The following is an 18053-nucleotide window of genomic DNA, read 5'->3' as shown; positions in this document are numbered from 1 at the left end:
TGTCAAGGTGTGTGGAGTGTAAGGCTGAGGATTCAAATGCAGAACACAAGAGGTCGACTTCAGCAAAAAGTGAGCCTTTAATATGGTTTATAAGAGAAAGTCTAAAATAGCAGAGAAAAGTCCAGAAAGTAAAGAAACAATAATCCAATAACCACAATGAGTGAGGCTAACAGTATGCTGAGCACAGGGAACAAACACGGAGTAGATGCTGTGAAAAAGTATAAAGGCTGATTAGGGAATGTCCAACAGCAGAGTAAGGACTGGCAAGGACAATCAGGCAGATGAGAGCAACACTACACAGGGCATGAGAGAAACAAATCTTCACTGTAAAATAGGAAAAAATACAATGGGTACTAACACTTAACATGTATGAAAGAACATGAAGACTAACACTTAACACAAAAAGATGTGACAGAGAGAGGAGCAGATAGGGAAATGCTCAGGGAACTTAAACATCTACCAAAAACACGGAAAATAATAACACAAAATCCACAGAATCACAACAGCCACACCGAGGAAAATGTCAGGTTAAAATAACCCATAATTAGCCAACTTTTAAAAATCTGTTTAGAAAAAAATGGATAAATCTAATCACAAGTTTGAATTTGCAAATGTCACACTGATGCAATATTTCAACATTGTAGAGCCTCTAATGTGGGCCTTGCTAGTGTTTGCTCAAAAAACAATTTATTTAGATTATGATTGGTTACACATGTAAACCATCAAAATTGTATTTACTTACAGAGAATGCACCTGCAAAGTAATGCAATCCTAGCTGAACAATTAAGTTAAAGACTGAGACACTTTAACTAAGAAAGAATTCACACAGTTCCTATTAACTGCATTAAATCAGACAAATTTAATGATCTTTCCATTTTACCTTTTGTTTAATCTTATAAAGGTGTGACACATTCCTCCTCTGATACAGAACGTTGTGTAGTTCAGTGTTTCCCAACCGTTCCACCTGATTAGTACTCTAAGCAATCGGCATGAGTAACGGGCAGGATAATTACCTTCTCTTCCTGCTCTAATTAAATGGTTTGCCAACTGCCAGTGAAACAAAGACAAAGAAGCAATTGCGTAATAGTCATGCTGTGAGACGCGTTAATAGCAATAGATAAAAAAAATTTTTTTTTTTAAAAGTAGTCAATCTGACCTGGGTCCTGGAGAAAATTCTGACCCAGATGAAGGCCCTAGCATGAGTAGCGATCAGAAGAAAGCAAAAAAGGTATACTGGGGACAAACCAAGCCAATTCCGCTATACCTAATGCACGGGAAAAAAATATAATATGCTTTTTGTGACATTTTTGTTTGGTGGTGTGCTGTTTTCTAATGTAAAATAAGTGCTGTGGCTCCAAAAGGTCGGGAATCACTGCTGTAGTTAGATAAATGTTCTCACCATTCTGTGTAGACTATTTTGTTCTGCAGCGCCCCCTAGTGGATAAATGTAAAACTGGCTTATCATAATGTCTGATTTTTAAATATTCTTCCGAGACCCAGCATATTCATTCATGGTCATTTGTCATTTTGGTCTTTATAACTTTTGACTTATTGGAGCTACCCTACTAAGTCCTGATGTGCCTAATTGTGGAATTTCCTGGTCTTTCTGATGATATCTCATGTGTTTGGGTGGTCTCTTTCAGTTCCGAAGAGACAGGAAATCACAAAAAAGTTCAACAGGAAGATACTTTTTTCCTCGGTTCTCAGGAGAATATGGTCAAAATACATAATTGGTTTAAATGTGCCTGTCTGAATCTTTGCTAGCCTGGGTGATTCTATCACGTTTGTTATGTGGCTTATACATCTTCTCATAAAACCCATCATTTTTTTTCATATTATTTTTACAAATGATTTTACTCTATACTTTTTCTATAGTATATAGAAGTCAGAAAAATGAAAGAGAGGAAAATAAGTAAACATGAATAGTGCAGAAACTTTGAAATGGCAGACAAAAACGTTTTATTACAACATATGGTAATCCATCAGAGAAAATTACTCTTGACTGAATGCTTAAAATCTTAAAAGCAGTACTGAGATTCTAACGTAATGAAGTAAATGTTGTGAGTGGCTCGTTTCCAGGTGCTAATTTGAGCCAAAAGACAACCAGTGATTAACTAGAACCCTTAAGAACAGCTTGAAACAGTCAAGAAAATGGTATCCTTTAGTAAAATCTGTCATCACAAGGCATTTAACAGGGATTCAGTTACAATAGCATGCTTTTACCCACATCACAAAATCAGTACATCACCAGAGATTTAGCTCAAAGCAGCAGATTGGTTGCCTTGAGATAATTATGGCTACAATGTTCAAGCTAACAGTCTGGGGGCTAATAGGCACATCTTTAACTAAAACACTATGTCACACGTAAAGATAATTTTAAAAAAATTGTCAATTTCTCAAATTAAACTAACATTGAAAAAAAATGTTATTAAAGCTCAGCCTTTAGTGGCTTCCTGCTTCAATAACTGGTGAATGATGATGTTGTCTACAGGTCTTAGTGTCTCCAGGATAGCCCCAATTTTAACTCTAAACACTTCATTCAAACATTTTGTGTATTTGTGACACATATAGTAAATTATATAACATATGTACACAGACACCTGAGGTGATAGATCAGGTTGCCTGGTGACCATAATGCAGGTATATTCATATTTTGTGCACCAACAGTGGCTGTCTGGGTTTTTGTTCCGTTTTGGTTAAGTTAGAAAAGTTTGTGATTTGTTCTGCTTTTATCCAACCGGGCTGTTCAGAGATAACACCCACATTGTAAAAATCCCCCTCTGAACATGTCTATGTCATGGTAACTGTACCATGTTTGTTGTACTTTAAAGAATTTCCCAACTTATTATGTTTCAAACTCAAACACAAAATAAATAATGAACAATTTAGATTTCTTTGGAAACTAATTGCCCTGATGTTTCCCCACATCTCATTAACAGAATGGAGTGTGTAATGATTGCATGGTCCATTTGAAAGAATGGCTGCAGATATATATTAAAATAACAACATTATCTCTCCGTTATTAACTTATTTACCGTTTTAATGCTGACTAATTATTAATTGGCAAAATTGTTCACTACAGATGCTTCCGACTGGCTTTACTTCCCCTTTGCTCAACTCAATTTATGTACAGCTGATGCATTTTAGCTCATATCTATTGCTTTGTTTCTGATTAGGAAATGATGCATAAATGGTGAAACATCGAAAACATTTGTATCTGGATTTACTTTGTTTACACTTTAAGCAGTTTGCTCAGCAACAGTCAGCTCTGATGCATATTAGTGTAAATGACCACCAATACACAGCATTACCAGATCACCCAAACCACCTGCTAATGGGATGCATTTGACCACATATCTGCTGTTGTATAAACTAATTTCCCCTGATGCATCTACAGCAAAATAACAAGGAAATACTGTATCAAGGACACAATGATAATTTTCTTTTGTCTTGTCTTGAACCAATGGCGTGTCCAGCGGGGTGGCCTGGGGGGGCACAGGCCACCCCCCAAACCAGACTGGCCACCCCAGGTGCCACCCCAAAGGCAAAACAATAAAATTCAATCAAATATCAAATGTCCGATTATGTTTTCACGGTGACGCTCAGATATCCGAGTGTAAGTGAATGCAGCATCGCTTCTGCGCTATGCGCATCACGTTAGCAAAGGTAGGAGAGCCAAGCGCGAAAGATGGCACTGCAGGAAACAATTTTTCGGTGAAAGAAAATGAGGACAGAATAAATGTCCCGGTAAGTAATATCAAGTTTGTTGAGTTTAGTAAACTTCGGTGAAATTAGAATACCAAGGAAAAAAATAACACTTAAAGAATTATTGCAGCTGTGGAATATTTCAGACAGTATGCTACTGAGGGCAGCTAACATAAGAGTTATGCGTTATAAGATATAATCTAAGTCGTAACATTGCTGTATGGAGCTGCAGATTTGGTTGCAGGTTAACATAGCTGGACTGGCCATCGGGCATACCGGGCATATCCCCAGTGACTTATTTTTTATTTTTTTTGTAATGGCATGAACAATGAGAGGTGGTGGATTGGCCAGATGCAGGTCGATGTGTAGAAATAACTCCGTTGTTTGGTGGTGGCTATGACGGGGCTTCCACAGAGGCAACAGGTGGATGAGGGAAGGGGAGGCAGGAGGAGAGACCCGAAGCAGCCACCAGTCCGAGTGTCAGGTGAACTGAACTTCAGGTAAGAAGTTATGACCTGCAGTCTATCTGGGTCAGATATAAACCAAGTTTAGGTGGAGTTTATTTTCGTTGTGCTGACTTTTTACTGTCAGTTGCAATAACTCATACTGCGTTCTAGCCAGTTTGACGGAGTTTTTATACAGCTGGGTGGGTGCTATGATGTTACTGATAGTGAACTTTATTTTATTCATAAGGTTAGTAGAGTTGCCAACGGCTCCTTAAAAAAATGGAATGGTCCCTCATTCAGAGAAAATATTACACGTTTCGTATTGAGCTGAGAAGAGACGCAGTTTGTCCCGAACTTCAGCTAGAATGGAAAAAGACACAAAGCTGGATTTATTCTGTCTTTATGCTGCACAGCTGCCTCTTCTCTCATTCTCTCCCCCTCCCTCTCCTGTTGCTACTTCAATCATGAAACTGATCAATGATCAGCTGATCGGCTTTTCTCTCTTGTTTATCGCCCACTTTGCGCCAGAAAGAGGAAACCAGCAGATGTTGCGCTAAACAACAGCAGCACGTTTAAGCTTGATCGGCTGTTGTTAGAATGTATTTAATATTAATTTCTAGTATCAGCTGATGTTTGCTGGAGCCACAGCTGTAAAGCTGCTGGTCATGATGTCTGTTTAGATATGTGGTGAGAGGGAAACATGAAGATGAAACCAGGAGATGTCCTTACTGAACCATCAGAGCTGAACAGGTGATGGAGAAACAGGTTTACCTTTTAGGTGACATGAATGAGTTGAAGGGAAGTTATGAACTGTTTCTGAGAGACAAATAACACCAGGATCCTTTTTTATGTAGCAGACAGCTGGTAACTGTGCAGGGGCGGGTCTAGCAAAGTTTTGCCAGGGGGCCAGGTAGGGCATTAACAGGGAAAGGTGGGCACAAAGAAATACTTTTCTTTCTTAATACTTTTCTTTCTTATTCTCATTTAAAATACCTAGTTTTTATTAAATAATTATCTAAATCTTACAACCAAAGTTTTTATCTGACGTAAAATGTATAGAAATCATACATATACCAACAAGACTGTACATCACTGTCACAACAGGGTTTGTTTTCAGTCAAAGTCTTTATGGCTTTACTACCTGGTGGGTCGGTCTGTAGTAAAAATGCCCAATTTTTTTGTCCCAGTCCAGCCCTGCAGGTTAATACTGGCAGTGTCACCATGCCAGCTGACTGTATTTTATCATCAGCCAGTGTTGTTCTTTATCAATATTACCAAAGTTTACGATAAGGCAGCATAGAAAGTATTTACTTGCTTTCAGGTTTCATTCAAATGTTAGTCTTTTCAGTTGTTTCCCCACTTTTTTCCTGTTTCAAAATCAAACACCAGTTTGTGAGAAGATTATCTTCTTTTTTTAACAGGCAGATAAAGTTTTGCATTGGCATTGGCTAATTTGTCAATTGTTTGTTACAAATGTTCGTATTTTAATTTTCAAAAATGTTTTTGCCCAAAACATATGTGCACTACATGTCAGTAAAAATACTATGCAAATATTGTTGTCCTTGACTGCTGAGTAAACACTGACAAAGCACTGATTGTATCTCTTGTACTTTATCAACGCAGTATCTAAAAACTTTGCACCGTAGTGGTTAAAATCTCATTCTAATAAGAGTTAAAAGTGCATTTGGTTATTAGGTTTATAGGATTATTGAATTATGGTTAAGGGTTGGTAGAATTTTTTTTTAAAACATTATCTGCCAATTAAATCTGCCACCCTTCTCCAAATCTGTGCCCCTACCTGGCCCCCCCAACAAAAATTTTCTAGACACGCCACTGTCTTGAACCATTTTGCAATTCTAACACTTGGAACAGTCCATACATGTTTGTCACCTTAAACATTTTTAAATAATGCCTGTAAAAGAAGTCTGGTGCCTGTCAGGCAGAATGATGTAATAACCTTTCAAGGGGACCCTTTGATTTACAAGTACCAGCAGAAACTTTGCAGCTGACAGTTACATGTTTAAATGTTGAGATACTGTAGCGGAAACATTTTTTTAGAATCAAATGCGAAAGGCTTTGCATATTACAAAAAATCTTACTGGGTCACTCTGTCTCAAATCATCGTTGTCCTTCAGCTCAGCCATCTTTGACTTTCCTAAAAATATTCATGGTTTGCATATATGCCATGATTGCTATGACATTTTGCTTTCATGCTATGACATTTTGCCCCCAAAACCATCTCACGTTGTCAAAGACCACTATTGACAAAGTAATTTAAATGTTCAAAATTTAATGTAAAATGAAACACACAGAATGCTTTTTGACCTAAAAATGCTATTTTCACTAAACTTCCATGCTGTTTTAAATTTTTCATTGTGTTTAGGATACGTGCCTGAATATTACACTAATGTGTAAATTAATGTTGTTGTTTTTAAAATCTAGAAAGGTATTTAATATCTTAAGGTAAAATTTCACAACAATTATCATACAGAATATATCCAAACTTTGAACATTTCGTCGAAAACAAAGGTGGCTGAAAGGAGAAGTTACTAGAAATTTAATGAGTTAAGATGGAATGACCCAAAAAGTTTCCACATCAGTTTATTTTGTTCATTAGTAATTAGTTTAGTGGCTATCGCAAGCCATGTGTTGCTCACCTGTGTGCAATACAGAGAACATTTGTAACGGTTTAAGCCAAGTGAATTATTTTATGAGAGCAGAACAAGAACAACAACGCAGAAGCATCCCTTATGAGTGAATAATGTAATAAAGTCTACAGTTTACTGTGTTTCTTCTCCGTTGCATCAACCCAACCTCGACAAGAGGAGAGCTCCAAGCTACATTTTGCTGCTGGGATCCAGTTACAGCATTGACATTAAAACCAGAGCCCTTGATTGGAAGAATTATGACAACTTATACAGCTGGACAAGTTGAACTCCTCTCTGGTGATGACAGATTCAAATGACATGCTAGCAATGTTTTCTATAGCATCATCATGGTGCTAAAAGGTAATACAAATATACCTGGAAAAATGGCATGTTGATAATTCCTTGTCCAGGTAGTTCCCCTGTTATACACAACCATTTCATCACAAACTCCTTCTAATCAAACTACCACAACCAACAAACTAACACTGGAGGTTGCCATAAACCACGCTACTGTCTGCACACACTATAGAGATTGTAAATCAGCAGTGGTGTGCTGGTAGTTGACATGTTCTATATAACATCAGAGCTAAGTACAGTTTTTTCCCAAAACATTTCTAAATACGAAGATATGTGACATCACAGCAAAATAAACTCAGGGATGGTACTGAGTGTGCTTGTGTATACCTTAAACTAGACTACTAAAACCCACATCTATACTGTTCATACTCTTTCTTGTAAAGACAAACTCAATTTCCTGTTGTCTATGACATGATGGATAAATGTAAATGCATTTGTTTGGAAGCGATTCAGACTAAACTCCACACAAGACACACAACTCTTGTATCAGTCCTACTTCAAGGAGACGATAACAGTCAACACATGGCAAAACTAAACTAAACAACATAGAGGAGAGCCATTGAGAGAGTTTTGACTGCACTGCAGTCAAGCTTCAGCCTCTTCAGGTCTTTGCAACCGTGTGGAAGAAATGCACATCTTTTGGACCATCGTTTGGTGTCACAGCTGCTAATGAAAGCTATTTTCCACACATCCCAAGTGTTTGTTTAATTCACCAAGCCCACAGGTGAGAGAAACAAATTAACTGTCCTATGAGATCTGGTTCGCAGGGAGTTGCTGGGAGTTGCCATCATCCCCCCTCTCTGATTGGTGTTTATAAAGGTCACATGGCATGAGAGGGAGGGGCTGTCCCTGCTCTGGCAGCATTGACTCATAAGGTGGTGCTGCCTCCAGTGGGAAGGAGATGGATGCAAGATGTTGATGCTCCTGCTCTTGCAGTCCCAGTGGGTAGTGGGAGGGAGAAAACCAGGCAGCACTGGCTGAGGTCTCTCCGCAGTGTGGGGAAGGATCTGTAAGGGAGTAGCAAGGCCGTTCATCCTGCTCTGCTCCCCCCTGACAGGGGTCCACCAATGAGTAAGGAGGTGGGTCATCTGTAGGGATGTAGATCTGAGTCGAACCTGGACCGACACACTCATCATAGCTACAGGCAAAAGGACAAAAATGAAAAAGTTAGATAAATTACAGAACATTGATTTTATATCATAACATCAGTTACTAAGTTATGTTCTTCTTTGCCATTTGTGCATGTGGGTGTCTGGAGGTGGTTTTCTTTTCTCATTATTATTTTTTTAGCTTACTCCAAGTGCAGGCACATAAAATGTATCCTTCCCAACACAGGAAAAATGATAGCAACTGCAAAATAACTCATACTTAAAGGGAGTAATCTGCTCAAACTCTTAATGGGCATTTTGTAAAGAAACATGTCTTTAGCAAATTTACAGTTGTGCTGACAAATGGTTCATGTCAGGTAGTGCGCTTGCTGAACTCTCCCAATGCTTATCTTTTTAATAAGCCGGCTTTTAATCTGCTATTTCATGATAGCTTGATGCCATTGCCTTATTTTCTATGTTCAAATACATCCATCCATAATAGAAATTCACAGGAGAATACCATAGGAGACAAGATGGACCCCTCCCACCATCAGACATGAGCTGTTGCACTGAGACATTCAGTTTCAAATATAAAGACAGTTTTAACTATGCACAATCAAGCAATATCTACAATGTGCTCTATATAAAACCATCTAAAACATACATTTGGAAGATAAATAGGCAAGACACAAAAAAATATAAACCTGCAGAATTCAGCTGTAGTCTAGAAAAGGTTTATGTATCTTTAATGCAAATTTTAAATACAGTTGTTCAGTGTTCTGGTAGGGAAAACCAAAGATGCACACTGTTGGCACTCAGGACTGAGCTGTTAATGAAGCCATAATATTGTTTTGCTTGACTAGTGACTCTATACATGCATAGCTGCAGTTATTAAGTCTTAATGAAAAGTGAGATTAAAGTTCCATGGCTTTTGTCAAAATATTCACTTAAGGTTTATAAGTGGGCTTAATCCATGTAAAGAAAACTGGAAATTCAACCTTAAAATTATGAAAGATTTCTGCAGGTTAGATGGATTATAACTGAATAAAAGACAAACAAAATACAAGCCAATGTAAAACGTTTCTTGTTTGACAGCAACTGCGTCATGTTGATGCTGGAAAGATGCAAAGCATGGGCACAATGACGTGACTGGTTCAGCTGCTGTTGTTCTGATCATTGCTCTGCCACTGCAAACCATGAGGAGCCCTAGAATTTTTATTTTATAAAATAGCCCTGTGGAAGTAATGGTAGATGAGAATGGGCCGTAGGAAGAGGTAAATCAGCGTAACTTAATCAGCACAGTGGTTAACAACATCAATACACAGCAGTGCCACACATGTGTGTATGAGTTTCTTTCTTTCTTTTTCAATTTCATTTTAGTTCAATTCAATTTTATTTATACAATACCAAATCACAACAGCAGTTGCCTCAAGGCGCTTCATATTCTACAATAATAGAAAGAAAACGGAGAAAACCCCAACAATCACATGACCTCCTATAAGTAAGCGCTTAAGCGATAGTTTCTTTCACGTTAAATTTGTGTCTTTCTGTGTATAGAAAAAGTGAGTGAGAGCTACTTCCGCCATGATGTGAAGATAACAGCTAATGTTCACTCCAGTTGAACATTAGCTGACGTCATTAGCTGTTTCCGGGTCAAAACTCTTCAGGTCTCAAAGTCAAACAAACACTGCGGCATCACTAAGAGTTAGAAAACTTTTCAAATAATGTAAATATGTAAGAAAATTGTGTATGTTTCTGTTCCGTGTCCTGTGTACTGTTTGTTTGTATATTTGTCTTTTTGGCTGCTGTTACAACCAAATTTCCCCTTGTGGGACAATTAAAGGATTATTCTATTCTATTCTAAATTCTTTCATCTTTAATGACATGATCAGTGTTGCTGCTTTACCAGGTGTAACAATTAAGTTTGACATCCAGGCATCCATAAAAACAGGATTTATTAAGTTTAACAGAATTTGAAGTTAGCAGGGAGTTAGCTTGCTAGTTTCCATCTAAGGTCTATATACCATGCTCTGACTGAGAGATTTCTGAAAAATTAAAACGTACAGCTCTGCTATCTCTTCCGACATAAATGAAGATAGAAAACTAAACAGTGATGTTTGTAGGGTTACTGAAGTTGGGCTTGCTGGTATATAATGATGTGCTACATGGTGGCTAGCTACATGGCTATGGTTAGCATAATATAAACACATGAAGCTGGAAGATGAACACAATCACTTTTTTCCACTTGATAAAAGTTAACATGAGGAGAAATATAATACAAAAAACATAATATAGAAAAATAAAGTTTTCTGCGATGGCTTTAGTTATAATTATTTATTATTAAATATTGTTTATCATTTATCATTTATCATTTATCGTCTTTCTCTTCTCTTTCTCACACCCCCATATAACTCAGGGTTTCAATAAATATATTCATGTGGATTATTTTCACTTGCCTCATGCTAAGAAATCTGACTGTAAACATCAGTGGCATGACAGCATGTTGAGGTGAAAATTGAAGACAGAGGGAAAGTGAGCGCTAGGCACGATGAGGTGTTGTAACACACTCTAAATCCCTGTGTCTCTTGTCTCTGAGGAGCTATATGCTGCTCTGTTCCCACTGTGTCTGTTTCTGCAAACACCTCACACTAGATAATGAATGAGGTGTTTTACACCTTTGTGTGTTCACTAGCATGTGTGTTAGCAGGGTGTGGCAGAATAAATAATAATTCGCCCCCTCTGGGAGACTTGCTGGGAGCTGCACAACTGCTTTTCTGTTTGTTGTTTTGTTTGTTTTTATCTGCTGCTTGTTTCTATTTAAAGTCCAGACATATCATGTAAATGAAATTCAATATCAAGGTATTAATTTATTAATAACTTAAGGATGCTGTTGCTTGGTGGCAAACAAACACATTGACACAATCCTCATGCTACAGTTTGGGAAATCCATGTTTCAACGTTTTTCCTGCATAGGCTGGCTGCTTCTGTCAATTAAGGCTAGGTTTATCTACTAGTTATTTTGCTATTTTATGCAGCTGTATGGAGGTTTGCTTTACAACAAAGCAACCCCCCCAAACTTTCACATGCAACCAATAAGTGAAGCCTGTCAAAAGCAATGGATGAAGTAGTTTGCCACTGATACAAGTGTGAAGAATGTTGCTTTTTCATTTTTCCTATTAACAGTCATGGTTTATTTAAACCCAGATATTTCCCAGACTTCTAACCTTGACCTAAAAGATTTTGTCTTAACATTTGTCACAGTAGAAAAAGAAGTCAAATGCACACGCATGTCAGCAGAAAGGGAGGACCTCTGGCATGTATTCATGCAATGGTTATGACGCTCTACAGAGCTGAACACCACACAGCTCTTGCTTACAGCATATGGTCTCTGTGTGTCAGTGCAAGTGTGTGTATTTGTGTGTGTAAAGCCAGCATGTTTCTGCTCTTTACCACTGTGAGAGGTTCTTGCCTGTGGAGTTAAACTGTAGATGGTGCTGCTACTGTGTGTGAATCATACCCAAAACTGATTTGATTTTTACAGCATAAAGCAGAAACAATATGAAACCTCTATATGACATTCAACAAATCAGTTTTCATCATATCAAATTACTCTTAGTGCCAGAAAACAATAATCAGGTGTCTACTTTCATTTTCCTGCTTTTCATCTCTTTACATCACCAGTTTGTGCACAGTGGGAAGATTAGTTTCCTCCTATGAGATGACAAGTGACACTGTGCAGAAATTGCTTTACAGCTTAATAACATGAAAAAACGCTTCCTGTATTTGTCAAACACTTGCAGTTAGTGTCACGCAGCCTGACACAGCAACGGGCAAATTATTGCAAATGCCTCAGCTGCTCCTAAACATGTCATTATTGAATGTTATGTGAAAAGTCACAGATGCAGGCTACTGTTGCTCCATCGTGGTTTACTGCTGTACAACTGGTAAAACACAGGTAACATCTCTGACTGCCTGCCTTTGCAACATGTAATTTACAGTTAATTACATATTATATATCAACAAAGAAGCAAATGTGATTCTAAATTCTCTATAATTCCAAGCTTAAAATACAAATGGATAAACTGTAGTTTTCCATCCATAGGTCATAGTATCCATAAACTGCTGACCAGAAACTAAGATGTTTCCACTGTTGTAGGCAGAACTCTGGATCAGAATCGGCAATCAGACCAGCAGCATATGCTGTGACACTCGAGACCAGACATAATAATGGGCAAACCTCAGCCTAAATTTGAGCAACATGACATAAATATTCCTTTTCACATGCTCACCATAACAGAATTGAAAAAATTATATTAATAGATCAGTGTCTGGACACATGTAAGTGGCAAACACAAAACAAATCAAAAGGAAACAAAGCTGTGACGTTAATGCTTATTTAAATCTTCTCAATACACGATGAGAATGTCACACGTGCCTTCCTACACTATGTGCTCACCAATGCTATTATGCAAATCAAATCAGAAAGAAAGGAATCTGTGTCCATGCGTGTGTGTGTGTGCTTGCTGAGCTTCTCCCTGAGAGGAAGCAGAAGCTTTCAGTCTCCACAGGTGAGGCGCTGATCCGCAAGCGTGACTTTTTTTCTCTACCAGACTTTGTGTGTGTACGTGTGTGTCGGAAGTGTAGCGTTCACAGTCGCAGCAGGTGAGCTGTTGATCTGAGTTCTCTGAGTTTTCCTCAACCATCTGTGGCCTACACACGCAAAAATATGCACGCCCACACACGCTCTGATCATATGACTGCAACTACCTGCTTCTTCACAGGGTACCAAACAATAATTTGCCAGCACTATGGTTACAAAAAAAAGTGTGATTCGAATGTATGGATGTGAGTGTATGTGAGTTTATGCATATGCGTTGGTTGGCTGCTGTCCTGTAGTCCAAGCCAAAAAGTACGTCTCACACGCAGGCGGTCCAGAACATTCTGGTTTCCTGCCAGAGTACTGACGTAGCGCTCTAGCTCCCCTTCCTTTTCCCTGCTCTCCTCTTTGCTTTCTTTCCTTATTCTTGATAGAAAGCTGAGGAGTTCTTCACAGTTATTCTCACATTTCCGCTGTTCAAACTGAAATTCTCTAACTGCGTATGGGCACAATTTGTCGCCCACATTAGGCTCAAGCATCATTTAACACCACCAAACCCTGCTGCTACCAGGTGCATCCCTTCACATATGAGGTTTGACCAAAAACAATAGCAAACTTTACAATTGAAGTCCATATGGGGCATTTTAAACACTGCACAGAGAATAAACTAAAAGGAAAAAAAAAAAACCCCAATAACTTAAAAATAACGAGGTCATGTCTTAATTTCTTTTTTATTTCTATTGTCATATGTAACAAAAAAATGCATTTTTGCAAACAGTGTTTGTCAGGGAGACAAAAGGTTAACTCACTTAAAACAATGTGGTTTGTAGTTGTAATACTCTGATAAATATCAGTGGTATTTATTTTGTTTTCATGAGAATAAGTTAAAGAGAAAATAATTGTTCATGGTGAGGTTAAGAGTGGTATAGATATGTGATATAAATGTTTGTATTAAAATGCATAAATAGTGTGTGAAAAAATCAGTTACGTTAAAAAACCATAATTTCATGGAATGTGAATGTCTGTTAAAAGAGAAGAAGTGTAACTTGTTTTGTATGCTACGTCACGAGAGGTCATGACTTGCAGATGACTTCCGGGGGAAAGAGACTCGGGAGGAAGAGAGGAGAAAAAGAAGGATTACTAAAATGGCATAGACGAAGCATGGACTTCGGGACTGCTTATGTCACCAAAGTTGTTCGGCAACAACATATCACCCGTCTGCGGACTTCCCGGTAATCATTCGGAGTGTTTGAGCTGGGCTTCCCGTATCTTTTGGTGCTTGGCTAAGCACGAGGCACGTTTCGCTACGTTGGCTAGCTGGAGCTAGGCTAACGCCACGGTCCTGGCTAACGGAGATTCCGCCGGAGCGGAGAGACGGAGTTGGAGAGTTGTCTCGGGAGAGAGTCGCTAACCGTGGATGATTCGCTGCTATCTAAGGAACCGGAGATTCGTTGCTCGCTGCCAAGAGTGGAAACGGTTGCTACCACAACGAGCGAATTATTCATCGGAGGAGGTGGAGACATCACGGATACTCGGAGGTATTGTTGTTATTATTAAGAGCTCCAACTAAAGCGCGCCAACAACAAAAATAAACTAAGAGTGCACTCTGGGAAAAGAATAACATTGGACAGGTTAAGGGAAAAAAATACTGAAATCTATCCCCCGGGGGTTTATTGTATGTTTTGTATATGTGTTTTTTTTCATGAAGAAAAAAGGGTTGGATGTGAATTTCCTGCAATCGTTTAATACATTTTCTAACCCTGAGATCCTGTGTTGGGTTTATTGCATGGTGTCTTATCATTTGAGTATTCACATGTTTTAGCCTTAATCGGTTAAGTGTATTTCCTTAGCCTCCGCTTGTCTGTGTAGACACGAGAATCATATGAACCCTAGACTGATATTTATTTTTCGAGATGTATCTTTTATCACAGAATGTTTAAGTAGAGTCAAGACTGCACCCGAGGGCATAAGGGGGGAGTCTTGTCACACGAGCCGGTGGTAAAAGTGTTACATTTTTGGGGGCTCGTCCGGGATTGTATGTAATTTGTGTTATGACTGACCTGGTTTTCCGTTATTCACCAAAGAGAGGGAACTAATTTTTTTTTTGAGATTGCTAAGGAAATTATTTTCATTGTCAAGTGTGGTTACATTTATTGTGAGATCTCTTACTGTTTGAGCTAAAAAAGAAAAAAAAGAAAAATGGAAGCAGTTGAAATTGAAGCTTGGTGCAAAAGGAAGCAGTTAGCTTATGGACATGCAGTTGTTTTGAGTGATGTGGACCCCGATGTCACAGATGCAGTTCTGCTATATGCCTTGAGCCAGGTCAAAGTATTTGGAAAATCCGAGATAGTTGACCGTTGTCTTGATGTAGCTTCTAAGACACAGTTGGTACTGATCAAGACTTCAACTGACTTAAAAAATCAAACCGTACCGGATGTTGTTGGACTTCCTGGGGAGGCGGGTCCATGGCCAGCTCATGTGCTCACTGCTCCTGCAGAAAATGATGAGTTTCAATCTAAGCTAATGTCATTCCTGAATGCGGAAGGTAAAACTCTTACTGACGTTGGTGGCTTACTTCAGCCTTCACCCCTTGATGTGAACACGGCTTTGATACATGCTATCAGTTCCTTAGTGGATAAATGTAACGCCACATCTGTTGATTCTCAGAGCTATCGTAAGCTGCGCATGTTCTCTGGTGTGAAACCTACGCCCAATGGGGAGGAAGAGTATGATGCCTGGGCAGAACAGACAACACATCTGCTAGATGAGTGGCAGTGCAGTGACAACATAAAGAAACAGCGAATAGTGGAAAGTCTGAAAGGTCCAGCTGCAGACATTGTAAGGTTCTTGAGAGTGCAGCAGCCCACTGCAACTTCATATGACTACATGCAGGTTTTGGAGACGGCTTTTGGAACAACTGAGAGTGCGTCCGATCTTCTGGTGAAGTTCAGACATACCTACCAAAATGTGGGCGAAAAGTTGTCTACTTACTTGTTGAGGTTGGATAAACTGCTGCACTGTATTTTCAGAAAAGGAGGCGTGGCACTGTCTGACATGAATCGATTACGGATGGAGCAGGTTGTGAGGGGAGCACTGCAACAAGACATGATTGCACTCCGTCTTCGTATGACTCACAAGCTGCGAGAACCCCCTTCTTTCAGTGAGTTGCTAAAAGAAGTAAGGGAGGAAGAGGACATGCTCCAAAGCAGAAATGATAGCAAGAACCCAGTAATGTCACAGTCTGTAACTCCTGTTTCTAAGTCGGCACCTGAACAAGAAGTTGATCCTGAAGTGGCAAAGCTGAAAAAAGAGATAAGTGTCATGAAAGCTGAGATGCTTAGTCTTAAAGCTGCTACGGTTGCATCACATCCAGACACCCAGATTTCACAACCAGAAGTCCCTGCCAAGCCACCTTATAAAAGAAATGCTACCCCACAAAGGTCTGGCTATCAAGAGGATAAACCTGGAATATTTTGCTACAGATGTGGGGAGGATGGACATTTTAAGAGAGAATGTGAAGGTGAAGAAAACCTACTCAAAGTCAACAAGCGCCTCATTAAACTGACAAAGAAATCGGGAAACTACCGCGGGGTCCAGTAGAGGAACGGCCTGGCATCCCGGTGGTTGTAACACGTTCCACCAAGTGCAGCACCTTAGAGGGAAAAGTGAAAGACACTGTACCTGCAGGCTTAGTGGGCCCTAGCTCTGTAGTGTCGGTACAGATTGAAGGCATCTACTCTAAAGCCATACTCGATTCTGGTTCTCAAGTAACCCTGCTGTACAGATCCTTCTACGACAGATATTTGACACACCTGCCATTGACGTCTATCGACACGTTGGCGATATGGGGTCTCAGTTCCGCCGAGTACCCTTATGATGGCTATTTGTCACTTAGGCTGGAGTTTTTGGAAGCAGATGTAGGTGTGAGTGAGACCATTGATGCACTTGTGTTGGTATGTCCCGACCCAGTTGTGAGAGGTGAAGTTTCCCTGCTTGTTGGCACTAACACACCCACTGTGAGTTGATTGCTTAGCCACTGCAGGGAAAAGGGAGGAGAAAACTTTGTGAGATCCATGCACATTCACCCAGTCTTCAGAAAAGTTTTCAGTGAGATCTCAGTGTTACCACCTGATGCTGACAGTAACCAGAGGGGAACGGTGTGGTTCACCCAAGCCAAACCTGTCACCATACGGCCTGGGGGAGTCGCCCAAGTGGCTGGGGCACCAAAGTTTCATGGAGTGCTGAGCACTCAGACAATCCTTGTAGACTCACCTGATGACCCTGAGAATGAGTCACGGTTTCCCGATGGACTTCTGGTGAGACCAGAGTTGCAGACCTCCACTGGTGTGACGGCCAAAAGAATTACTGTTCTGGTTAGAAACGTGTCAGCACGGGAAATTACCTTGACCAGAGGGACACCAATAGCTCATCTGTTTCCAGTCGACGTCGTGTCATCTCTACCTGGGAGGGAAGAGTCTGAAGTCGAGTTCCCTGGGAAGCTGAGCCCCTCTTCTTTCAACTTTGGAGACTCACCAGTTCCTAAGGAGTGGAAGGAAAGGTTGGTGACAGAAATGATGGAGCGGAGTGAAGTTTTCTCTCTGCATGAGTTTGATGTCGGATGCAGTAAGAGCACCCAGCACACTATCAAAACCACAGAGGACAAACCATTTCGGGAGAGGTCTCGTCGGTTGCCGCCTGCTGACGTGGAGGCACTGAGACAGCATCTAGCGCAGCTAAAAACTGCTGGTGTTATTACAGAGTCACGCAGTCCTTATGCCTCACCCATTGTGGTCGTGAGAAAGAAGAATGGGAAAATAAGGATGTGTGTGGATTTTCGGACTCTAAACCGCCGCACCACTCCCGACCAATACACGGTGCCAAGAATTGAAGATGCTTTGGCATGTCTCAGTGGAAGCAAGTGGTTCAGTGTGCTTGACCTTCGGAGTGGATACTATCAAGTGCCCATGGCAGACTCCGACAAGGAAAAGACAGCTTTCATTTGCCCGGCTGGATTCTTCCAATTTGAAAGAATGCCACAGGGAGTGACAGGGGCTCCCGCTACATTTCAGCGGGTAATGGAACAAACTGTTGGAGACATGAACTTGCTTGAGGTGTTGGTCTATCTCGACGATCTCATTGTGTTTGGAGCCACGCTTGCGTAGCATGAGATCCGGTTGCTGAAGGTGCTTGACCGTCTAAAGGACGAAGGACT

General features: G+C 40.0%; 1 protein-coding gene across 1 annotated transcript in view; it reads right to left on the bottom strand.

Annotated features, from left to right (window-relative positions):
• Positions 1-5991: 5991 nt before the first annotated feature.
• bean1 (brain expressed, associated with NEDD4, 1) overlaps positions 5992-18053 on the bottom strand; it is a 54723-nt gene continuing 42661 nt past the window's right edge. The window contains exon 5 of the mRNA XM_085477083.1: positions 5992-8294. Within this exon, the coding sequence (XP_085333209.1) occupies positions 7904-8294 (391 nt within the window). The 3' untranslated portion in view covers positions 5992-7903. The remainder of the gene's footprint in view (positions 8295-18053) is intronic.

The sequence above is a fragment of the Copadichromis virginalis genome, linkage group LG13 (assembly GCF_057382275.1).
Source record: "Copadichromis virginalis isolate Kocher_CV1m ecotype Utaka linkage group LG13, C_Virginalis_male_GT1.1, whole genome shotgun sequence".
Taxonomy (NCBI): Eukaryota; Metazoa; Chordata; class Actinopteri; order Cichliformes; family Cichlidae; genus Copadichromis; species Copadichromis virginalis.
This window is presented reverse-complemented; position numbering and strand designations above follow the sequence as displayed.